The following is a 26611-nucleotide window of genomic DNA, read 5'->3' on the forward strand; positions in this document are numbered from 1 at the left end:
AAGAACAAATAATTCTTCCCTGCTACTTGAGGGAACTTCAAGTGCAGAAATGCTCTCCACCCTCTATACTTATGCTGACTAATGATGTAATGTAAACAATATATTGTATTTTAAGATTTTAACATGAAAACATGATGCTAGAAATTAATGAATAGGTTCAATCTCAACGTATTTTTCTGGAGATGAGAATTATGATAAAATTGATTATATAGAGTATAAACAAAACTCAAAACTGTTTAAGAAATAGTATGCTTAGCCTCCTGGAAGTGGAAGTCCTTATATGGTAGTCTGTAGTAGAGCAACTGAGCATGTGCGGTAACATTCCTAAAACAGTGCAGAAGTGCTGTTACTCCAATGCATGGAGTTTTTTCAAGACAGCCCCTTTTCAAGGTGATTGAAACAGTATAAATACAGGCAGGGAAAGGGCTAGAATTTCAGACCTCTAAGGGAGGCTCAGACGATGGTATTGGTATGTATGGCTTTACAAATATATTATTCTAGAAAGTGAATTAGATACTTTGAACTAAATCAGACTTCTTAACTGTTATATTTTAAGTATTGGATTTTAAAACTGAATAGTATGTATAACTTGCTTGCTTTACTGTATACATCGTTACTGAATTTTAAGACTTTGTAATACTTGCATATACACATATATATACACAATTACGTTGGAGCACATCAATAAAAAGACTTACTTTTTAAGTGAGTAAAGTAGTTGAGTCCTGCTTAGTAGGTGACTAACTGAATAAGATAACATACCACTTCTCAGGAAGGGGTCAATTCTAAGAGCATAGTCACTCAAAAGGCACTGACCCACTTCACTGGTTTGGGAAATTCCTAAAGATTGAGAGGGTGTCCCGGGGAGGGTTGATGTTTGGGGAGTGAGCTTAGTGGGGATGTGATTTTACTCTAGGATTTCTGTTTCTCTACTGTGTAGCACTGATTTCTGTATTCTGGTCATCAGTTGCAATTCTGGGAAAACTCCAGGTCCCACCTTGAGGTTGATAACTCGGTAACATAACCTGCATTATAAATTCGTGGAGTCAGCACTTCATGTGACTGTTGGCTTCATGGCAGAAAAAAACATGGTGCTGAGGCTCAGCTCGTCACAGAGTTTGATTACATGGATTCTCCCCAAAATGCATTCTCAGATCGTGGCTCTCATGTCTTAATGGACTGCACTGTAAAAATTGCATATCCTGTGATTTCTTTGCATCACTGTGACATCAGTACATAGATCCAAGCCACAGCACCTCACATGGGTTTTTTACATGGAACTCACATCCATATCCACCGGTAAAACAATGTATGATTTCTGCATGGCATAAAAACAGCTCTAAGGCATGGATGTGAATTTTTTTTACACAGTTACCCCTGTCAAGTTACAGCTGAGCTGACATCCTCCTCTATATAGGGTCATTGATGTTCTCTGATGCTAGTGGTGGGGGGGGGATGCTTTTGCAGAAAGTTGGAGAGCTCCAGGGGGAGCAAGTGGTGGAAAAGAAAATCCGGAGCAGGCCGAAAGCCTCCTGACCTTTAGCAAAGGAACCAACCAGGGTACTGGACCTGGCTTATTTTTCCCATTCGGAACCTGCCAAGCAAATTCCACCTTTCAAAGCCAACAGGGGTATCCTGGTTGGTTCCTTTGCTAAAGGTCAAGAGGCTTGAGGTTTCTCCAACTCTCTGCACCCTCTCCAGTCCAACCCCACTCCCCAGCTACTGCAAGGCTTTTGAAAAGCAGCCCCCCCTCTAGGGTTGCCAACCTCCAGGTGGTAGCAGGAGATCTCCTGCTATTACAACTGATCTCCAGCCGACAGAGATCAATTCCCAGGAGAAAATGGCCACTTGGGCCATTGGACTCTATGGCATTGAAGTTTCTCCCCAAACCCCGCCCTCCTCAGGCTCCGCCCCAGAAACCTCCCGCCGGTGGCGAAGAGGGACCTGGCAACCCTGCCCTCCTCCTCTCCGCCGGGGCGGAAGATGCTTCTGGCCCCGGCAGGCAGGGGCGAGGCGGCGAAGAGGGCGGACGGACGGCGTCCCGCATCCCCGCCCGCTGCCCCGCCGCTTCCCCTCGGCTCCTTGCGCCGGCCCGGACGCCACCATGCCGCGGGTCAAGGTAAGGACCGGCGGGGCTTTGGAGAGGGCGGCCAGGGAAGCGGCGGCGGCGGCGGCGGGGGGGAGGGATCCACGCGCCCTTGGCAACTTTGGAGAAAAACGCACGGGAGGTTTCGGCTCGGCTTTGCGGCCGTCTAGATGCCCGTTTCCCCATCCCAATTCTCAAAACTCTGCCCGGGAGGCTTCTTTTTTCGTTTGGAGAATTGGGATGGGGGAAACGGGCATCGAGAGAGCGGCAAAGCCGAGGCGAAGCCTCCCGGGCATCAAATGGCCTTTCAATTTCTCCCGGTTGCGATCGCCGGGCTTCTTTGCTGCTCCCGGCTCGCACGGGAGGTTTTGCCTGGGACTTGCTGCTCTCGAGATGCACATTTGGCCCATCCAGATTCTTCAAACTCCACAATAAGCCCCCATGTAGAGTTTTGAGAATTTGGATGGGCCAAATGTGCATCTAGAGAGCAGCAGATCCCAGGCAAAACCTGCCGTGCATCAATGGCCTTTGGCGAGGATTGCACTGGGATTTGCACCGCTCATCCCCGGCGGACGCCTGGTCCCAAATCCGCTTGCCTGGGGAGTGGGTGGGGGTGGAGGGGCCAGGCGCTGGCTAATCCGCGATCCTCAGCGGTGATGCATTTATGTGTTTCGTTAGGACATTTGGAGCAGCTCAGCGCTGGCGCGTCAAAGGGTCGATGAGCCCTCTGTCCAGGGAACCGCTGGCAAACTTGGGGAAAGGACTCTGGTCAGCGTTTCAGTTTGGCTTCGCCAGAAAGCGTGGACGGAGGTTCCCCGCCCCGGGGGATTCCCTAATGATAACGCGGATATTATAACCTTAATGATAACCTTAAGGAGCTTCAGAAGCGCAGGAGAAGCGCACAGCCTGTGAGGGCGAGGAGAAGCAAGAGCCAGAAGTCCTCGGTCATTTATACATGGGAGGTTTTGCCTCGGATTTGCCACTCTCTAGATGCACATTTCCCCCATCCAAATTCTCAAAACTCTGTATGGGGGTTTATTTTTGAGTTTTTAGAATTTGGATGGGGAACATGTGCATCTAGAGAGCGGCAAATCCAAGGCAAAACCTCCCATGCATAAATGGCCCTCGAGTTGCCACGACGCAGAGGACCAAATGTTGCCGCCGTGAAAAGCATTGCCTCCCAACTGGACTTGGTGAACAGATGCCAAAATTTACCCCCAATCAATCCATTTAGCCGATGCAACGTTGCCTCTCACTTAGGAACTGGGTTGCTAAGGCGAAGGGCATTTTCAAATTCAGATTGACAGGTGGTCTCACAAAGATCAGGTCCTGCAGGTGAATGAGTTTAACAGTCCACCTACCATCAGTATGCAGGTGAAGATCCATGCTGGACTGAGTCCTGTGTGCCCCAACCCTTTAGCAAATTGCTGGAGTGGTCACCTGCTTGGGGGATGCCGGACGGAAGGTACAATTCCAAGAGGTGATTTGTGCTGTTAATGCTGGAAGTGTGCTCCCTTGGTTGAGTTCATATGCACAGATCCTCATACACAGCAAAAATGACTGTACATAGGTGAGAGCCAGTGTGGTGTAGAGGTTAAGAATGGTGGAGTGGTGAACTCTGATCTGGAGAACTGGATTTGATTCCCCACTCCTCTACAAGAGTGGTGGAGGCTAATCTGGTGAACCACTCCTACACATGAAGCCAGCTGGGTGACCTTGGGCTAGTCACACTCTCTCAGCCTCACCTACCTCACAGGGTGTCTGTTGTGGGGAGGGGAAGGTGATTGTAAGCTGGTTTGATTCTCCCTTAAAGTCAGCATATAAAAACCAACTCTTCTTCTTACTGTTTTGGGGACTGAGATCTAGTAGGACTTCACAGTGTCCTGTCTACATTATGGAGAACATATATTCTGAGGTTAATCTTAAACAGTAGGAGGTTGCTTTAGCTATGACAGCCCTGTAAAATGTAAAAAAAGAAAACAGTTTACTTTGTTCTTCTTAAAATATTGCAGAACATTAAAGTGCATGCTTGAAAGCATTCTTTCTTGCTTCCTCCTCGGCTGTTACAGGTGTGGGTGCTTGCTGGGATTCTCTTATGCGGGCTGCATTTCCTTGGGTTAGAGGCCTTCAAGGTGAGCAAACGCCCAACGCGGACTCGAACCTGTGCCGACCGGCCTGAGGAGCTTCTGGAACAGCTGTATGGGAGACTTACAGCTGGAGTGCTCAGTGCCTTCCACCACACCCTGCAGCTGGAGCCGCTGGAAAAAGAGCACAATATCAGTTGCCCTGTGGGAAGCAGGTCTTCTATGGATAAGAATTACCGGCTCCCCATCAATCTCAACAGTGTCTCCCCTTGGTCATACAGGTAATCTTATCTCATGTTCCATTTTTTCCTTTTAATGTGATATTATTTGTTTGTTTGTTTATTATTTAAATTTTTATCCCGCCCTCCCCAGCCAAAGCCGGGCTCAGGGCAGGTAACAACATAAAATTATAAATATAGACATAATACATATACATTAAAAATAACATCCAATATCATTGCAATAAGATCAATCAATCTTACCTACAACATTAAAACAATAGATAGTGCTCAGTTAGGAACATAATGGCTACTGAGCACTTGGCAGTCAGACAGAGCCCCCCCCCCAAACGCATAATCAGGCAGAACCAAAAGGAGGGGGGTAGGGAAGTCAGCAGATGACATCCGCAGCTGCCCTCAGTTATAGGCCTGGTGGAAAAGCTCCGTCTTACAGGCCCTGTGGAACTCTTAAGGTCCCGCAGGGCCCTGATGTTACTGGGGAGGGAGTTCCACCAGGCCGGAGCCAGGGCTATGGAGGCCCTGGCCTTTGTAGAGGACAGCCACACACCAAGAAGATGGGTGATTAGTTCACACACACATCACTTACGCACACTGCTCCACAACTGCTTGCTCTATAGCTGGAAGGATGAATGAAAAAACTCCTCCCCCACAAGTCTGTACTGTGCAGCTTTTTGCTGGTGGTGGTGGAGTGCTATCAAGTCACAGCTGATTTATGGCAATCCCGTAGGGTTTTCAAGGCAAGAGATGAACAGAGGTGGTTTGCCATTGCGTAGCAACCCTGGACTTGAAGTAGGGTCAGACAGGCTTCATATAAATTCATGGCTTTAGACTACAAAAGAAAGAAAAAGAGACTTAATAAATAAGTATATTGGTGGTGGCAAATGTCACTAAATCGCAGCCAACTTATGGTGACCCCATAGGGTTATGCTGGGGGTAAAGACGACTGGGGAAGGCGCTGGCAAACCACCCCATGAACAAAGTCTGCCTAGTAAACGTTGGGATGTGGCATCACCCCATGGGTCAGGAATGACCCGGTGCTTGCACAGGGGACCTTTACCTTACCTTTATAGGGTTGTCAAGGGAAGAGATTAACAGAGGTGGTTTGCCATTGCTTACCTCTGCATAGCAACCCTGGACTTCCTTGTTGGTCTCCCACCCCAATACTAAGCAAGTTCTACCCTGCTTAGCTTCCAAGGTCTGACAAGATCCAGCTTGCTTGGGCCATCCAGGTCAGGGCAGCCTTCTGTCAGGGCTAGCAATATCGAGGCTCTGATAAAGGCTCTCCTCATTTCCCTTCTGGCCTGAGATGGACTGGCCCTTCAGCTGGAAGAGCTGTGCGCACAGTTCGCATAGTGCTGCCTCTGTTAATTAGGGCAACGCTATGAGTGCTGCACTTGAGCTGACTCATTTTATCCCTTCTAATTTAATAGCCTGTAGTCCAAATATTAGTGAATAGATTAACAGTGCCATCCTAAAGGAGTTATACCCTTCTAAAACCATTGGACTTAAATAGATGCAAAAGGGTGTAACTTGACTTAAGTGAGCAATTTAGAAAGCAGAGTAGGGGATGGGTACTCTAGCCTTCCCACAGCCATTATTTACAAGGATGTTGTATTTTTAGTCCATCCTTAAAATTTGGGGAAATGCTATTTTAATTGTGCATAAATATGTCACAAAAGGCACTTCCGATTTCAAAAACCAGAATAATTTCTAGCTTTAGAAATAGGAGTTCATGTTACAATGCATTCATTTTCGTGAATGAACGGCAACATTTGTGCTCTGTAGGAAATAAAAGTGTTGCTGTTTAAAGGACTTTCAATAAACATTTGGTTTGTGGCTTGTCTTCTGCCTGGCTTAGTTAAAAAAAAAACCTGTGAGATAAAAACAGCTGTGTTCTCAATGTGGGCTTTTAACCAAGTCAATCTATTTTGAAATCATGTTTACAAGAAAGAAAAACTAGGTGCTAAACCTGTATGCAAAACTTCCTTCATGTGCTGAAACACCCCAAACAGACCTTACTTAAATTTGACCAGTCACAGGTCACGTAAGGCTGCTCTACAGAGTCTAAGCTGGAAATCACCAACCCTCTCATCCTATTTATCAACCAGTGGTAATGTCCTGTCAAGGCCATTTACAAAATCAGGATGAAGACATTTGAAGCCATTCTTCTTTTGAATGGACCCTATCTTTATGTAATGATAGGATTGCAAGCCCTCCACAAACCAAAGCAGAACTCAGGTATCAAATTTCAAATACCTTTATTGCCATAGTACAATCTGCAGTATATAAAAGAATAAAAGTTAGAGTAAAATAAAATTAATATAAATCATTCCTTAATGTGATTCTACTTTCGACAAGATTCCCATCGGTTGACTACTATCTTCAGAAATTTTGCCACGTTTTCAGTTATCTCAGGGTGCTTATCAGCTAACAGTTTGTAAAGTATTTTCGTATTATTTGAGGAGAAGTTCAAAACTATAGGTTTTATGAGGTTTCCTCTTGGGGAATCATAAAGATGGAAGTCCAAAAGAATATGAGACAGGGAGTCAGGACATCCTGCGCCACATCTGCAGACTCTTTCAGCGTAAGGTGTTTTCAGGAATCTGCCACGGAGGATTGCTGAAGGCAGTGAATTAGTCCTAAGCTCAGGTATCAATAACAGGTGTCTTAAAACATTTGGGAACACCAGATGCTACTTTACTGTATTGTGCAGGCTCCGTAAGATTGTGCTAGGTGTTCCAAACCTTATCAAAACAAGCAGCAATGTTCTCCCTCCTTTTGGAACTATAGAAGCTAGTAATTATTTGCATGCCTTATTACTAGATGCATTGGTGCCTGTTGATTTATTTGGAGCTCCGAGATGGAGAGTTAAATAAATGTCTTTAGTTGAGCCAGCATGGCGTAGAGGTTAAGAGTGTCAGACTATGATCCGGGAGACCCAGGTTTAAATCCCAGCTCTGCCCCAGAAGCTTGCTGGGTGACCTTTGTCCAGTTACACTCTCCCAGAATAACCTACCTCACAGGGATGTTGTGAGGATAAAATGGCGGAAAGGAGAATGTTGTAAACCACTTTGGGTATCCATTGGTGAGAAAAATGGGGTATAAATGAAGTAAATAAATAAATAATAGTTCCTAAAAAAATGAATGCCAGTGATTCTGAAAACACTCAAAAGAATCCCTACTGAAGATCATGGACAAGTGCCTTTAAGGCCTCTTGCCCATTTATTTCAGTTGTGTTGGAGGCTTGTAAATTTATCATTGCGCAAATGTTTAGAGACCCCAAGGACCTTTGTGTTCCCTTCCTACTGAAGAATTTGAATAGCAAAGTTAACAGGAATTAACATGAGCAAATGTTGTTATGTACAAGCAGTGAAGAAAAGAAGGGGGCCACACCAAGGCAAAACCAAGGCAAAGAAACAAATGGTGCAGAGGGAAACGAGTTCTTTAATAATTTTAGCAACCCCTACACATTTCGATTGCAACTCTGTCAGGGGGGATCTTTCAGATTCTTTCTAGTAACATCCCCATACATGCATTAAAGCAAAAGTAATGAACGGGGACATTACTAGAAAGAATCTGAAAGATTTCCTCTGACAAAGCTGCAATCAAAATGTGTAGGGGTTGCTAAAATTATTAAAGAACTCATTACATACAAACAGTCAGGCTTTGTTTCAGTAAGGGCTGAATGTTGTTAGGTAAGTCCTAAGACCTCCCAGAAAAGGTTAGCCTTGAGGCGAAATGGGACTGTGGCTCAGTGGCAGAGCATCTGCTTTGCATGCAGAAAGTCCCAGGTTTAGTTCCCGGCATCTCCAGTTAAGAGGATAAGTAGTAGGTGATTGGGAGACTTCCACGAGACCCCGAAGAGCCCTGCCAGTCAGATACTGATTTGATAGATTGATTGTCTGACACAGTATGAGGCAGCCATAAGAGATCCAGAGAAAAAGTGTCACCACAAAGATGTCCCAGGAAGGAAGGAGTTCCAGGCAGAAGGGGGAGCCAGGCAGATGGGTTAAGTGTCAAGAGAGGAGGCCCCCCCCCACTTGTGTCTTCCATACAGAAGTGATGTGAACTGGTCACACATGAAGTTGCTTTATACTGAATCAGACCACTGGTCCATCAAAGTCAGTATTGTCTACTCTGACTAACAGTGGCTCTCCAGGGTCTGAAGCAGAGGTCTTTTACATCACCTACTTGCCTAGTCCCTTTAACTGGAGATGCCGTGGATTGAACCTGGGACCTTCTGCATGCCAAGTAGATGCTCTACCACTGAGCCACAGCCCCTCCTCAGATCTCTACTTCAGTGTCTTTTTTCCTCTGTGCATTTCCCTTCTACACAGGCCTCTTTGTACTACTTTTCACCTCAGTGTTTTGTCTGCCAGCTCCCCATGTGATATCATCTCCAGCTGTCATTAACCTGTTTAGGTTTCCAGATTAGTAATAATAATGGTAGTAAATAAATCCAGATCTAAATGCTTCCACTGCACTTCCTTCCTGGACAGCTCACCCCAGTCTGATATACTGTCGTTCATCATGGCACCTTTTTTACAGCCTTCCTGTTCATGTGGCTGCATTCCTAGGCCAGTCAACTGGAGTATTTCATAAGAGGCGTACAAGGCATCTTGTGGAACTCCGTAGGCATGTCCTGGGCCAGGTCTGACATCAATCAGCCTTTGGACTTTTAGCTCAGTAGCACCGTGTATCAGCATGTGTCGTGCAGTTAGAATGTTGGACTAGGAACTGAGAGGAATCGAGAGGTCCCCACTTGCCCGTGGATGTTCTGTGGGCGACCTTGGGCAGTTGCATACTCTCAACATAACCTACTCTATAGGGTTGTTTTGAGAATAAAATAGAGGAGGGGAGAATGATGCTGTAATCCACTGGGGGGTCCCCACTGGGGAGAAAAGCGGGGTGTTTGCAAATGTCAGCTGGTTCAGGAGACAGAACCTAGATTATGAACAGGAATGTACCCGTTTCTATTGGTATTTATGTTGTAAACCGCCTTGAGCTCTGTAAGAAAGAATGGCAGCTAATACATGTTTTAAATAAATAAATAAATAAATATATTTATATGATAAGTCGTTGAAGCTCTTGGTCTAGTGGAGGAACCAGGTCTATATCTGTAGGTTGATTGGCTTCATCTTTACATCGCAAGTTCATCATTAATAGTCCTTTCCCAGGTGTGGTCTGTTACATACAGGGGATTGATGAAACCATGCCCCCATGGGAAATGCTGCCCACCAAGCTGAAAGCTTGCAGGGGAAAGGCTAAGCTAGAAGCTCTCAATCTTGGTGAATGAACAAGATCACTCAGGGCCATTTTGTTGCTGAAATCACAAAAATGTCATCTAGGACGTCCATCTAGGACAATGCAAAGATGCCTGTTCAGATTCTATCTTGCATTCATAAAGATCTGTAGCTGAGGGCACCAGCTTGTGGGTGCCTGTTCCCTCCTACTCCCTTTGCAGATGGCGCACAAATGGAGGACTTCCTGGTTTCAGAAGTCTTCAGTCACACTCCAGTTTCTTATGATGTCCAAATGAAGATGCTTGGATAAATTAAGAGTTTGCTTCTTCCCCATAAACTGGAGCGCTGAACCTGGATTGAAATGTGAATGTTGGCTCATACTAGAGTTGCCGGGCCTTGCCTGGGAACCAGCGGGAGGTATGATAAAGCGGGGAGGGGAGGGGGAGCCTGTGACCTGGTCAGTGCCGCAGCATTATTTCCAGTGAAAACTGTTGGATTTAGTGCTGGGCCTAGTTTGATTGGCAGGGGGCTTTGAGCTCCTGTGGAGTTGGCCCCTCCCTTCAGGTGGCAGTTGGTTCTAACGGACTCTGCCAACTGTCAGATGCACTCAGTATTTCACTCTGTATGAAGTCAGTCTAAGATCCTGTCAGAAGTCAGACGTCTCTCTGTGTAACTATGTGTTAGCTCTCTGCCTCACACGCAATGAAATAAGTAACAATGTTTCAGGTGAATATAAGAATAGCACAAGCCTCTTAAGGAGAGAATGTTGTTTATGTACAGAACCTTATAATCTTTTAATAAATACAGTTTTCTTTTATCATACATACGTGAGCTGTTTATATTCCTCCACTTACCTTTTGGCTGTTTTTTTTTTTTTACTCTGCTGACTTACTAGGGTGGCGTATCCCACAACAAGTGAGTGTCGGGATATTGCCCCACATAAGGAAAAGGATTAACCTCCATTCCCCCCCCCCATACAAAAACCTGGAAGGGAGGTAGGGTAGCTCTAGGAGTTGCCAGAAGCTTTGTGGAGAGTTTGCAGCGATTCCTAGAGTTACCCTACCTCCCTTCCAGGTTTTCACTGGAAGTGAAGTACTGGTGTGCACTTCGCTGCCATTTATGTAATTTTTTTCTCCTGCTGCTGTTCCAAGCAGTGGTGGGCAACAGAGGCTGGGGGCAGGGGGCCCTCTTGTCCCCACTAGGGGAATAGTAACCCTAGCTTCTAGAAAAAGCATGTGAGAAACAGGACTGCCACCACAACCCTTTCATTTTCTGTGCTTACAAACCCCTCCTCCCCCAACTGGAACGGCAACTGTGTTTTTGAAGTAAGGACCAGTTATTTCAATGGGACTTACTTCAGAGTTAGTGTCCATAGGATGCAGCCTCCACTATTGTTCTATTCTCTGCCATTTGAGCCTGTATTTGCCCGTATAAACGATACCAGCGGTACGAGCAACTTCATGTAAGAAACAGTTTACTTAACCGATCTACATAGCTCAAATATAAGTTAGCTATGCCACCGAAAGCAAGACACACTCACACAATACACACACACATCTGCCAGAGTACTAACGTAAGTGTGTGTGTGTGTGTGTGTGTGTGTGTGTGGGGAGATTCCTTGGTTGTTCCAAATGAGTTAAACTCCTTAAGGAATTAGAAGCGGCTTTGTAAGATCTAGTACAGCTCTCTGCTCTAGGCATTACATGACGATTTTAAAAAGTGTTCGGGGATTTCGTTGAAGATGTCTCTTCTTACTTAAAGCCTCTAAAGGGAGGCACACAAGCATTTGGCAGCATTCACCTTCTGAGTCTTGTTAACACTGTCATAGTTGCAGTTTCCATCTTCCGGTATACGCAAACCAGAATTTTTTCCATTCTAGAGCGCACGTGCTACTGCTGCTTTTGCTTCTTTCTTCTACAATAAGTCTCCCCCTCTTCAAAACTACTAATTCCAGACATCCTGAACGCAGTCCAAGTTGTAGGAAGCCTTTGCAGACTGCAGTCATCTTGAATCACTGTTAATTCACTTCTGACACTCTGAGAAACAAGGCATTTATGGTATGAATCTGGTATAATTTTGTTAACAGCAATAAGCAATTGTAACTGGATAGCCTCTAGGGACCCTGACCCACTATAAATACTATTTATAGTTAACGGCACAGTTTATGTATATAGAAATCTGAAAAGCAGTCAATTCTATTTACTTTCTAGACCTTTGGGTACATACATGGTCACCCTAATCCAAAATTCCAGGTGCACAAAGAAATGCGTACATCGATCAGCTCCCTCCTTTGAAATGAATGGAGAAACCATGGGGTGCTGGGAAGTTTTTGATTGCTGGAGCCATGTACAATAGCATATGATCCAGACACACTCAGGGATTCTTATATACCGTTAAATTTCATGGGCCATGCAGTGCTGTCCTATGCATATATTCCCAGAAATAAGCCCCACAGTGTCCACTGAGCCTTATTCCAAGATAAACATATATAGGACTTAACTATGCATTTCCCCCATTTATTTCAATGGTATTTAAATTGCTTGAGTCTAGGCAGAATCCAGCCAAAATAGTCGCCCCATTAGAATACACAAAACAGCACATGCAGGAGACTGAAATCCAGACTAGAGGGTAAGGGGGTATTTTATTTCTTCCCTGCAAAGTTGTTTGCTCATCAACCTCCCCCGCCACTTAAACATGAATGCACACGCACACATACTCCCAGACATACCACTCTTCTAACTATAGAGATCCCCTGCATCTTTTCCCTTGCAGGGAGAAAAAGCAGTTTAGTGAGGGTGGTTTTGAGCATGGAAACTGACAAGGGAAAATGGCCACACAGCACTCTTTAATCTGGTTTTCTGTTTAAGATTTCTGCTTTCAGTGCATTCTTTTCCTTGGGATAAAAACCCATGGGGGGCAGAATCCTGCATCTACGTGTACCGTGTGATTTTGCCCTTAATCATGACTAACTTGAGCTGTATTTGGGGGCAGAAGAATTAACTTCCACATATGTAGTGTCTATGATCTGTGCCCATCGAATCTAGCCAGCTGTTCAGGACTGACAGTTTTTAGCTACGTCACCTCTGAATAAGCTGCTGAGAGCAAAAAATAAATAAAGTATTATTCAAACTGTTATGGTCCAGCTGCAAAGGACAATAACCTCCCTTACAAGCCTGAAGCTTGGCGTTTGGTTTGGCTTATTGTCCATATTTTGCCTAAGTGAGTTAGTTTATATGTTGACCAAGCGCCTACTTTTTGAATGACAACAGTTGGATTTGCTAAGGCATCCAAAATGAGTTTGCCTCTAAGCCAAGTTATGCTCCAGTGGTGAAAGCCAAAAAGGCCTTTAACGTTATAAAAAACACACTAGCTAGTTGTGGGTGAACAATGCACAAGTTACAGCCCAACCACAATCCTCTGGCTGCTCCGACAGGGCACGTCAACATAGATTTTGCCCAACATCACACCAGCATACAAGTGTTTGTCCCACCACTCTCCCTACTGCTAAGAGGCTGCTGGGTGTCTGAGGATGGATGGCTATAGTGACATTAGTATCAGAGGCCATGAGACAACAGGAAAGAATTTTAGGAGGCCATTTTGTGACATCTAGGACACATGGTCTTTTAGCATCTCTGGCATTAGGTATTAAAAATTCTTGGTGTTTACATAAGCCTGAGGCGAACCATTAATGTAAACCATCTCTGCTTTAGCTTGGCGTGTCTACATGCACTAGAATGTGTGAAATGTAAACAAACTTCTTAGTTGCATTGGGTGGAAAAAGTAAGGGGGAAAGGGGGAATATATTGATCTGTTCTAGCAATGAGTAAGTGTACACGGGGGAGGGAAACTTCTGTGAGGACAAAGCCTGTTGGAAGGAAGGATAGAGAGGCGCCAACTTGTATCCTTCTGTGATGTTCCTGTGACTTTTATAGCGGCAAGAGGAGGAGAAAATCAGCAGGTGCAGCTTTCCTTATAACAAGTACAGCTACACCTGCATAATTTAGTTTATGGTCCTTCTACTTTAGCCAGTGGAAAAGCTGGTAGGATCTAAGACATGATACTCCTGAATTCTAGCCAAGGAAGCCCTGCAGACTCCAGCACTCCCTCTCCTTTTGATGCTTGAACAGCCTCATCGGCCTTTTCAGAGTTGACCACCGGGCAGATTTAAGTCAGCACTGATGTTCACCCTAACAAATGGTTAGTTTAAAATCTGAATAGGCAATCATGGTTTGGCAGGTTTGTAAGTATCAGTGCAGGTGTGCAACATGGCATCGTGCTTAACTCTGGAAGGGGACAAAAGCTGGGAATTCATGTGGGAAAGACTAAATATTGTCCCTGCCTCCTGAAGGTCACACAGATGCTCTTTAGGTCAGAAGGTGGTCATCCCATGCATGTGAAATTTCTAATAATTGTGGATGTTGTTCTGGGGGAAAGGAGCGCCTATGGAATTTCTGCTAGCAAACCCCCCAACCTTATTTAAATAAGAAGATAAAGCTCCACCCCTCCATTTGTTTGTCCTCCTTTCCTTGTCATCTGCCTATGACCTTCGTTTGTCCTCCTTTGAACAGAAAGCTCTGCTATGCGAATAATAAAATAATTATTAATCTGTTACCAGCTGAGGTGCACTAGAACATGGAATGGCCGGACAGCTAGCCCCACCCAGTTTAGGAAAAGTCTGCACTAAGGTGCTACAATATTTGCTTTCAAGATAGCACATTTTGGTGCCTTGAAAGTGAAATTTGAATGCACAAAGAATATGCTTTCCCCCCCAGGAAAGTGTCTCCCAGCTTTACCTATGACATAAGCTGCAGAAACCTGGATTCAGTTTTCCACCGTGGGGGCAGAGGTCAGTTTCCACCACTTCTCAGCTCACTGAGCCATGAAGTGCTAGATCTCTATGCCAAACCAGTCCCAGAGCACAGATCAACAACTTGGCTTTGAGTCACTCCTATTGTTTCCCATTCTGCTATTACTCATGAACTTACCAGCAGCAACAGTTTGGCGAAAAGAAAGCTTTTCAGAAACGCTGCTATATAAACCTGTGTTCCCACCTTCCACATGCACAAAAGCATAACTTGCAAGTTGGAAACATCCTTTCTTAGGGTTGAGTCAGACCATCTGTTCACTGTTACAAAATGTACATTCCCAGCCTCCCAGCCAGCTGGGTGATATAGAGAGCACGGTGTGATCAAAAACATGGCAGCCTAGGGTTTCGAAGGGTGATTTCTCTCCGCCATTCCATGTTCCTTGACTTCAGTTATTTCAGAATGCTTCTGAATAACAAATGCCATTAAAATACATATCTTTGCAATGAAAAGAATTAAGTATTTGAAGAGCTGTCACTTAGGGAAAAATTCCTGTTGGCAGCAGAGGCTAGGACTTGCAATAATTTTCTAACAGAGCATTTCCTCGGGCTTCCTCGGGAGGTGGTAAGTGCTCCTTCCCTGGAGGTTTTTAAGCAGAGGCTAGATGACCATCGGTCCGCAATGCTGATTCTATGACCTTAGGCATTTCATGAGAGGGAGGGCATCTTGGCCATCTTCTGGGCATGGAGTAGGGGTCACTGAGGGGTGTGGGGGAGGTAGTTGTGAAATTCCTGCATTGTGCAGGGGGTTGGACTAGATGACCCTGGTGGTCCCTTCCAACTCTACGATTCTATAATGGGTTAAAATTGCAGGCGGAAAGGTACTGGATGGATATTAGGAAACTTTTTTTTTACAGTAAGTGTTGTTCAACAGTGGAATCAGTTACCTAGGGAGGTGGTGAGCTCCCCCTTACTGGCAGCCTTTAAGCAGAGGCTGGACAAGCACTTGTCAGGGATGCTCTAGGCTGATCCTGCATTAAGCAGGAGGTTGGACTAGATGGCCTGTATTGCTCCTTCCAACTCTATGATTCTATGAAGATGTCTTTATCAATTCAGGTGAAATTCTTTTGGAGTTAGCTCTGTGGGCTACTGTTTGATAAACGAATTGCTGCTCTGGCTAAAAGTGTCCTTTTCACCTTCACCTAGGCATGGAGGCTTTTATGCTACCTTGATAGAATGGATCTTACCATGGTGATCCATGCGTCAGTCATCTGTACATCTTAATGCAGTGCACAGTATGTGGGGCTGCCCCTGAAGATCAGCAAGGACAGTTCAGTTTGGCCCGAAATGGTTAGCAATATGGGTGAACAAGGGGATGAGGGGAATACAGGGGACATTTTCCTCCTTAGAGGTCTTATTGGTGTAGATCTCATCTTTTGGCTAGGCCAGTACTCAGCTGAAGCTGGAACAGGCTTATAATAGCCACACTGAATATAGCTGGGAATACAGCAGGAGATGTAGGTCTGTAGGTCTAGGTAGACAGGTTTAAAGAATGGCAGATGTCCCCATCATAATACAAAAATGTTCAGAAAAGGGATAAGAAGAAGGAGAAGAAGAGTTGGTTTTTATGTGCCGACTTTCTCTACCACTTAAGGCAGAATCAAACCGGCTTACAATCACCTTCCCTTTCCCTTCCCAACAACAGACACCCTGTGAGGTAGGTGGGGCTGAGAGACCTCTGTCAGAACTGTGACTAGCCCAAGGTCACCCAGCTGGGTTCGTGTGTAGGAGTGGGGAAACAAACCCTGTTCTCCAGATTAGCCTCCGACACTCATGTGGAGGAGTGGGGAATCAAACCAGCTTCTCCAGATCAGAGTCCACCGCTCTTAACCACTACACCACACTGACTCTCAGTTTAATGAGATACCAGTTTGATGGCTTCCCCATGTAGGCCAAGCTGATCTGTCCTTCTGTTCTCTGTTTCCTTTCCCCTTGCTTTGTTTGATCATGGCACCTGCTACAAAAGGTGATGTCCAAACGCAGATTAAACAGGTTTCCGATACAGCTTTTTTTTCCATTGTCCCTTGCAAAATAGGGCATATTGTAAGAAACAGAAAGGCCATCTATCCCAACAGTAGGACTAGCTCATCTCCAGCCCCACACAGATTACTCCTGGCAATCCAAATCACATCAAAATATGCTATACAAAAAAAGTACAAATGAGCAAATGGCTTCAGATACATCAAGCAGGCGAGCCAAATGGTACACCGTAAAACTAACCCCCTAAATGAAACACTACACATGTTCAATAGAGCCAGTGTGGTGCAGTGGTTTGGAGCAGTAGACTCTGGTATGGAGAACTGAGTTTGATTCCCCACTCCTCCACATGAGCGGCAGAGGCTAATCTGGTGAACTGGATTTCCCCCCCCACTCCTACACACGAAGCCAGCTGGGTGACCTTGGGCTACTCACAGCTCTCTTAGAGCTTTCTCAGCCCCACCTACCTCACAGGGTGTGTGTTGTGGGGAGGGGAGGGGAAGGTAACTGTAAGCGGGTTTGATTCTTCCTTAAGTGGTAGAGAAAGTTGGCATATAAAAAACCAACACCTCTTCTCTCGTTCATCCAGACTTGATTCTGGGTCAGTTGGAAATATGGCAGGGGCACACGACGTTCTACAGCCTGTTTCTAGTTGTGGCAATACCTGATATGCAAAGGAAGAAAAATCCACATGGGGGGGGCTTGTTGACCCACCATGTGGGCCACAAAACAGGGTTGTACTTATAGTAACAGTTGCTCATCGATTGATCCTCTGTGCATTCACACATACCCGTCTGTGCAATTCACAGTCTGGGACTGCACAGAGAAATAATGGTGATGGTTGCTATCTTCTTTTACTGTTCTCGCATCTCTAACAATAGCCTGATGTGTGGACACATAGCAGGTACAGCTTGGGCGGGTGGAGACATAGGGACACGGGAAAGCATCTCAGGCTTCTGCTCAAGGCACAGGAGTAATAAAGAATACTCAGCAATCCTGGTCCCAACTGAAGCATTCAGTTAGTGTGAAGAACTTGCAGGGGAGTCAGAAACAGGGACTTCAAGCTGCAGGAAGGGTGCATTCATTTCTGCAACACTCAAGCGAACACTTGAGGTGCATCAAGTGTGAGGACTGAGCTTAAGGTCTTACCATTTGATAAACAAGAGAACTAAACTGGTGCTTATTTGAGAGTCTTTTCCATTCGGGGAGCTGTCCAATGATTTTTTCTTCCCAGTTTTCAAATAAGTGGCAAGACGTCAAGAGCTGCAGCTGTCTTTCCCCCACCCTACCCCTGGCATAACAACAGAAACGTCGCATAATGCAAAGCAACTGTCAACGTTTTGCTTATAATCTTTTCCAGCTGGGGTTAAAATAAGATATTGGGGAAGGGAGGGATGGGAAGGAGGCACAAACTGAGTCTTTATTCTTCTGCTTTGGCACAGAATTTCCTACGATCCCACAAGGTATCCAAAGTACATTCCTGAAGCGTACTGTCTGTGCAAAGGCTGCCTTACCGGAGCGTATGGGGAAGAGAATTTCCACTTTCGGAGCACCCCAGTATACATGCCGACGGTCATCTTGCGCCGCACCACATCCTGCACCGGAGGCCGCTATGTTTACACTGAGGATTATGTCACGATCCCTGTGGGTTGTACCTGCATACCAGAACACGAAAAAGACACCGATGGCATCAATTCCAGTATAGACAAGCAAGCGGCAAAACTGCTAGTGAATCATAATGACAAGCCGGCATCAGAATGAAGCTGACGGATGGAACCTGCTACAGAAGGGTTTTTTTGTGTGAGGCTCTTCTAGCTTCAGGGAACTACAGAGCTAATTTTCACATGTGCTTCTGCATCACTTCATGGTTGCTTCCATCAGATCTAACCTGCATGTGTGAATGCACCATCGTGAAACTATCATAGCCAAACCAGGACTGTCAGCATCACCTCAAATGCAGAGGTGTAGGATCACATACTCAGCCTCAACTCATGACATTGGTTGGAAAACTAAGTCGTGCGCAAACATGTGTGGACCAATAGAAACAAAGACATAGAAATACAACTGTTGGTGATAAAATAGGCAGGGGTGACAAGGCTGTCCTGTAGCTTTAGAGCATTAAGGAGACTAAGAAATTTCACCATGGAAACACATCACACAAATAGAGAAAAAACTGTCTGGATGACAGTTCTGGAGATCTGGGGAAATGACATTATGCAGTAAAATTCAGAAATCAACAAATTTTGTATTGCTTCAGTAGCCAAATTTGTGGTTGCCAATGCAAGCAAAGGACTTGGGGGAAATCTTTCACGTTGCACTGAGACTTAGGGCAAGCAGAGGCAGAGAGGGAAAGGAGATGCCAAGGCTATATCTTCCTCCTCCAAAACTAAGCACAAGACATCTCCTCTCAAATGCTCTGCAAGCTGTAGTGAATGTGCGGGAGGGGTCCTGTGGATGCTGCTGACTGTCCAAGCCAACACAGGTGTTCACCAGAGGCCTTTGCTTTTGCAATCTGATGAGCTGATTTGTGGAGGGCTGTGCCAATAAAACATCACCCTTAAAACCCTCCTGGTCTTACAATACTAAGAATGTTCCTTTTAAAAATGATATCGTCACTTTTTTAAAGTAAAAAAAAATCTGTTTAAAAGCAAAATACCATTTTTTGTGCAGTTCTTCAGTTACAGACACAAAGCAGACATCACGTCTGTTCTATGGGTGTTTAGCTATGTTCTCTGAGATCATCTGTTAACATACTATTGTGGAAAGAGGATGCATTTCTTTAAAAAAAATAGTCTGTTTGTAAAAGTGTGGACATTTGCCAATTGCCTTTTAAAGCCATTCTCTAGCTTTTGGATAACACAAGCACTGTTATCAGTTTCAGATTTATCTGGCTGCCTTAGTGCCTTTGGGAATAAGATGAACAAAGATCAGATAAAAGAACCCAAACTGCATTGCCAATTCAAACAAGTGGGGAATTAATGTGGCTGGACTTTTGCTGGTCAGCAGAGAACTGCCAAATTAATATAAAGCATGAGCCAAAAGTTCTAATACCAAGGGTTCAATTAACTGTGTATACTGGAGCCTTCCATCTCTTCCTACTCCAAGAGGTTAAACGTTTCTGGCTATGATTAGAGGTTTATGCGTGTAGAACTCTCTTTTAATTTCACGCATCATTTTATGTGACTCCTTGATGGGGCAAATATTCCAAGTCAACCATCCAGCTGGTACTTGGAGCTCTTTTCAAACACCTAACATTAATAAACACCAAGTGAGCCAGCATGGTGTAGTCGTTAAGAGTGGTGGACTCTAACCTGGAGAACCAGATTTGATTCCCCATTCCTCCACATGAAGCCAGCTGGGTGACCTTGGGCTAGTCACAGTTATCTTAGAGCTGTCTCAGCCTCACCTACCTCACAAGGTGTCTGTTGTGGGGAGAGGAAGGGAAAGAGATGTAAGCCGATTTGATGCTCCATAAAAAGGTAGAGAAAATCGGCATATAAAAACCAACTCTTCTTCTTCTGATTGAAGAACTTAAGGCTGGCCCTGCTGTTCAGACCAGTGGATCCACCTATTCCAGCATTCTATATGATCCAGTGGTCAGCTTGTTACCCTGGAGGGTCAATACATGAGCATGGAAGCCAAGGCCTTCCCCTGATGTTGCTACCTAGAACTGGCATTCAGAATCACTGTACAATTCATGTATCTAATAGAGATAGAGCTATTCATTTTCTCCAGTCAATAGAGGGGTGACCAGAATCTGTGTGTGTGTGTGCGTGTTAGGTGCCATCAAGTCGCTTCCGACTCATGGCGACCCTATGAATCAATGTCCTCCAAAACGTCCTATCTTTGACAGCCTTGCTCAGGTCTTGCAAATTGAGGGCCGTGGCTTCCTTTTTAGAGTCAATCCACCTCTTGTTGGGTCTTCCTCTTTTCCTGCTGCCCTCAACTTTTCCTAGCATGACTGTCTTTTCTAGTCACTCCTGTCTTCTCATAGGGTGACCAAAATATGATAACCTCAATTCAGTCATTTTAGCTTCTAGGGTCAGTTCAGACTTTATTTGATCTATAACCCACTTGTTTGTCTTTTTGGTGGTCCAGGGTATCCATAATACTCTCCAACACCACATTTCAAAGTAGTTTACTTTCTTCCTATCAGCTTTCTTCATTGTCCAGCTTTCACACCCATACATAGTAATAGGCAATACAATGGCATGAATTAACTTGATCTTGGTTGCCAGTGAAACATCCTTACGCTTACAGATGCTAAGAGGCTCTTATACTTACAATGCCCGCATAGATAGAAGCAAATTTCGGCTGCTTCTGCCTTTGTGACCCCCCCCCCTTGATAATCTGCATCTGTACACAACAAGAGTACTGGAAGCCTATCTGCTTTGGCATCTGTTCTCATGTCACAGCCCTGATATTAAAATATTTCACGTTCTTAAAAAAAAGTTATCTGATTATTAACTTAGTTTATGCCTGTCTGTCACTGTGATGGGATGCTCTTTCAACCAAACATTCCTTTTAGATGAAATCTCCTCTCCAAACACAGGGCCCCACCGCAACTCTGCCTGCCATACATTAGTACAGAAGAGGAAAAGGTTACAAAGAGTTACGTTGAAGGCTTTCGGATGGTCGCCAAATCAAAACAAGAAATGCCTCATTGAACCCAGTCCAGGCAATTCAACTGAGAACAATTCAATGTGAAAATTGTCTGTATGTAATTTGAAAGAATTTCCTTACTGCCAGGGAAAATGTTTTCCTGCACCCTGGCATATACTGGGAAGTGCAAAATGCAGGTTGAAGCCCACACCACTGACAGTAATCTGAAGCTGAGGATGGTGTTATACCTGTCACATAGCAGTGTGCTTCAACACAACTAGCAATGTTATACCTCAGGCATTCACACATCTCTAATTGATGGGTACGAACAGGGTTCATCAACCAGAAAGCATCAGTCATTCATTAGGCCACATGGAACACAGTGAATACAAGCAGCCCTATGTATAATCTATGTATTTGTCAGACGGATGTATAAATGTGAATATTTCTAATCCCAGAGCAGTGGCTTTTTGAAAGCTTTCGCCTTAAGAAACCCTTTGTGTGGGTACACATGGTTCACAGAGAATGCTGGGCAGGCCTTTCAGGTTTTCTTGTTGTCCTTGTGAACTGTGTGTACCTCCCAAGGCACACCCAATAGCCTGTGGTTGCATATTTTAGGGAATGATGGGATATAATATGACATTTGTATTTTAACCATTGGGGGGACATTTTAACCTTCCAGTACATTCAGTTGCTGATTTAAGAGTAAACGTTCTCTTACAAAAGGATTTCAAAGGGAGATTAGAGAGACTGTTGAATTACAACTAATAATGAAGTTTAAGACTATGCATCCTCCAGGACTTAATAGAGATCTGGGATTCCTGTCTCATTACCAATGCTAATTTCTCCATGCCTACTACCCCTCTGCATATCACACCTAATCCAATCACGCCAGCTAATGTCATTTACTTGCTTTTTTTTATTTTTTTTACGGGTTCAGAGTCACTTTATTGATATAACATATCATACAATACAATTCAATACATACTGCCCTTACAACAACCGGTCAACTATACTCAACCTTACATTTCCTGTTCAAAAATACAACCAGTTATGATATATTAAATTTGAAGGAAGTTTATCAAGGTCAGTCAAATATTGAACTATCGGAAACCAATTTTCTACAAAAATGGAAGGGCTATCCTTATTTAAGGAGTCCAAACCATCTTGGATTTTTCCCATTACAAATAAATGCCATATTTTATCAAACCAATTCTGTATTGAAGGTGGTTTAACATCCTTCGATTTAGCTGCAATAACCGTTTGGGCTGCTGATAGAAGTGATAAAATCATTGCTAATTTCGACTTAGACAATTTACAGTTAGGCCAATACCGAGTGAAGCAATCTCAGGGTTATTTGGGATCTTACAATTCATCATTTTTTCTACATGTCCAAATACCTCCGACCAAAAATTCCTAATTATACCACATGACCACCAGCAATGTAAATACGTACCAGGCTGTCCACATTTTTTCCAACAGAGAGGACTATACTGCTGGTTAAACTTAGCCTACATGGAGTAAGATACCAACGAGTAATTTACTCACTTTTGACATTTACATTGCCATTGTGTGTCTAATTCACTCGTCTCTACTTAAGGATGGATGGAATTCCATTGCAGCTGAATCTGAAGAAGTGAGCTGTGGCTCACGAAAGTTCATGCCCTGCCAGAAAATTTGTTAGTCTAAGGTGCTACTGGACTCTTGCTCTTTTCTACTGCTAGTGACAGACTAACACAGCTACTCATCGTGATCTATTTGTATTTTAAGGAGGCTTTTCTTACTGCTGACTCTTCTGGGTTCACAACAATTTGAAAATTGTTGCCTTATGGGAAATGTTTGAACTTTAGGCTATATCAGTCTGACACATTGAATACATTGCCTTTCACGAATCTGCATTCCTGCCACTAGCATCATTGCCCTCCAGTATCCATGCCCTATCCCAGTTCTATTGTCTTTATGCTTCCCACCTTCAGCTTGGAAAACCTATCATTATGATCTTGCAATCCACTGCTGACCACATCCATCATGAACACATGAAGCTGCCTTATACTCAATCAGACTCTTGATCCATCAAAGTCAGTATTGTCTGCTTAGACGGGCAGCGGCTCTCCAGGGTCTCAGGAAGGGGTCTTTCACATCACCTACTTGCCTAGTCCCTTTAACCGGAGATGCTGAGGATTGAACCTGGGACCTTCTGCATGCCAAGCAGATGCTCTGCCACTGAGCATCTACCATCATCACCTAAGTTAACATTTTTTTGCCATGTAAGCATATGCCTCAGGAATATCAGGAGGGTAGTTGAACCTACTACAAAACAGCTAAGATTAAAATCCTCAATGCTGATTCCTCTTTGGGGTGAAGAAAAAATTGCACTGTGAACTGATTGGGTAGGAATAGACTTCTGTTCCATTTGGCTGCTTAGCTAAGAGCAATATTTCAAAGAATAGGCATTATATGGTCTCAGTCTGGAGTTTTGAAATAGTGAATACAAAACAGACTCAGCTATTGAAGGTTTTGTGCCAAGGCATATGCATTTAATGTTCTCTTTTGCTCTCTTATTTTACAACATAGTTCATACTAAAGTAAGTTAAAAAAACCTTTGGTGAATAACTTGAATCACAGATGAGTATCACCTGGAGAATGGATCTTCAAGGGGTGCTGAGCAGTTGTGAAGTACTACAACTACGGGGACTGATATGATTCACAGCTGGTTGAAAGCTGGAGATCCGGGGCTTTCAGTCGAAGGAAGTACCCTTTCTCATCACCTGCTTCCCTTACTCACAAAAAGATGGAAAAGGAAACAGATAGCTAACTGCAAACACAGTACACAGCAAAGTCAAAACATCTGGGAAATGTTCAATTCCACTCTGATGAAACAGAGAAGACTTGCAGGTGAGCCGGGGTGACGGAAGACCAGGAAAGAGGGACAGGAAGGAACACAAGGCTGCAAAAAAAGGGGGGAGCATCTCACCAGAGTAGATGGGACCTGACTATCCTCTTCTTATAGTCCCCGTGGACAAATGACAGGGGAGATGGCGAAGCTCCCAACCTGCTCTGTTTCAAAACTAGTTGGGAGCTAAGCTTCAACTCCCACTTCCCTTTTCATAAGGAAGTGCTGCATATTAAAATAAACTTCTTCCTTAACTGAAGAGGCACAGGAACTTGGAATGAGAATCCATGTTGCTATTGGAGAAGACCCCCCACCGTGTCAGCTAGAAAAACATAATTGGAAAGGAGGGGGCCTTTTGTCAGTCAGCCCCTCCTCAGGTCCATCAATCTGAGGTCCATCAATAGCTCATGGGGGCATCTGTCAGTCAAAGAAGGACTGCATTTTCCCACTCCCTAGAGAAGGGGCATAAGCAAAATGTGTTTAGTTAGGAAGAAGCTGCACTTTTTTATTTATGTTCTGCATTTTCAAAAACCCAGTCTTGTTTTTGCATGTGCTTAGAAACATAATACTTTTTAAAAGTGAATCTATTTTTATAGAGGCACTGGGCTAGGTAACACCCCTCACACCCACCCACACACGACTTCCACTGTAGACACACACATTACACAAGCAGTAGAGGTTTGCCTTGCAGAAACATGGATGCCCTCAGTCACACATGCCTGCTGACATCAATCTGGGGGAAGCTTGGTAGAGTCCCCTCTTCTCAAATATCCCACAGTAGTGGCAACACTAACCTATACAGGATCCACACTCTTTACTATCCCTCTCCTCCATCCCACCTCTCCTATAAGAATGACTTTTTCTGAATCACCTGTATTGTAACACTAGGTGCTTCATAATTTATTCTACAAGTAGATGCCATTGCCCAGGAAGCAGTATCTACTGGACTCCGCATGCTTGCGTGCATCAGGCCGAACCATGTAGAATGTTTCTAAGTGAATCTCTGCAACCCAAGTGGACTAGAAGCTTCCTGGTTTTATCCCGCTGAAAGCTCAGAATTTCATGCTTGTAACTCTATATGGAGAGCCAGCATGGTACAATAATAATACAATACAATATCTTTATTGGCATCTTGAAGAAATAAAACACATCGAACAGCCGGTGAAGATAGGTTAAAATCATTCTTATCATTCATTAGTAATGATAATTTATCGATTAAAATTACAGTTAATATAATACTTGAGCTCTCTTGAAACGGATGATCTTTGGGGATTCTTTCAGAGAGAGCTGTAGCTAAAAAGGAGGCTACTAGAGCAGTGAGGTTACTATCCTGATCTGCTAAAAGGAAGAGAGTAATATCACTTTTTGATCTTATACGCCGAAGATCTGGCAGATGGCTGAGCATTATATGGCGATGTCTGCTGTGGAATGGGCAGTCCAATAGGTTATGTTCCAGAGCCAGCATGGTATAGTGGTTAAGAGAGGCGGAGTCTAATCTGGTGAATGGGTTTGGTTTCCCCACTCCTCCACATGAAGCATAGATGCTGTGTTTAATGGACAGTGGCCTGAAAAGGTTATTCACCTTGTACAAGTTAAAATTCTGTGAGACAAACGTTGAGTACTTCATGAGGGTCATGCTCTTCCTATCTGGAAAATTAGCATTTTGCTACCCAACCATGGAAGAAAGTCAGGTTTACAATACATCTGGAAAATTAATATGCTGACTTAATGACCTAAAATGTGTTTTTAAAAAACAGCATTTCTGCCATACCATTTCCACATTTCTGCACAACACTTTAACAAGTTAATGAAACATTATTTTCTCTCTCTAAGCATGGCAATAATTTATCACAGACCAAGTTACAAGGTGGCAATTAATTATGTAAAATGTACATCTTGTTACAAAAAGGAAACAGCAGCTTGTTAGAAAATCAGAACATTTCTAAATGAGTAAAATTAAAGAAGCCTTGCTAACATGTAGATACATATCTAGTCTGAAATAATATTAAATTTAAATTATCTGGGGATAAAGTTTAGGTGATGAAATGACTAAGCAGAACACAAAAATGTATCATAAATCTTCATTCTGCATGAAGCTTGGATAACATCCTTTGCCAACTGGTAACATTTTACCATCATCCCTTAGAGGCAAAAAGAAGCTTGTAATTTCTATCCCGATCTCTGGTTGGTGACCTCCTCCTTCAATTCAGAGGCTTCTGAAGCTGTCTCTGAATTGAAACTAGACACTAGAACCTGAACATGTAACAAATAACATACAATACAGAACTAGATAAAGAGAAAGTAGAAGTGAGAGGTTTGAACATGGAGGGAAGAGTCTACAATAGAACTTAACAGTTCCAAATAGTCTGGATTTAGTTTGCTATAGCTGGCAGCTAGTCTGATAAGAGTTAGAAAATACCACTCTCATACCCTTAAACTGAGGGTAGTGCACAGGATGTGATTCTAGCTGCCTCCAGGACAGAAAATTATGAAGAGGTAGGGGATGATACAGAAGGTTCCCTGATGAAATACTTCATGCGAGGATGTCTTGAGATAGCCATCGACTGCATGGAGCACTGAAGCCTGGTGCAGTCTGTCTGCATAAGGTGCTAGGATGTAACTT

At 44.0% G+C, this 26611-nt stretch overlaps 1 protein-coding gene across 1 annotated transcript; it reads left to right on the forward strand.

The window, feature by feature from the left end:
• The first annotated feature begins 2104 nt into the window (after positions 1-2104).
• IL17D (interleukin 17D) lies at positions 2105-18254 on the forward strand. The gene is made up of 3 exons (XM_056858148.1): positions 2105-2119; positions 4156-4451; positions 17936-18254. The coding sequence occupies exons 1-3, from the start codon at positions 2105-2107 to the stop codon at positions 18252-18254; spliced, it is 630 nt and encodes a 209-aa protein (XP_056714126.1).
• The last annotated feature ends 8357 nt before the right edge of the window (positions 18255-26611 follow it).

Source organism: Euleptes europaea, chromosome 12 (genome assembly GCF_029931775.1).
Source record: "Euleptes europaea isolate rEulEur1 chromosome 12, rEulEur1.hap1, whole genome shotgun sequence".
Lineage (NCBI taxonomy): Eukaryota > Metazoa > Chordata > Lepidosauria > Squamata > Sphaerodactylidae > Euleptes > Euleptes europaea.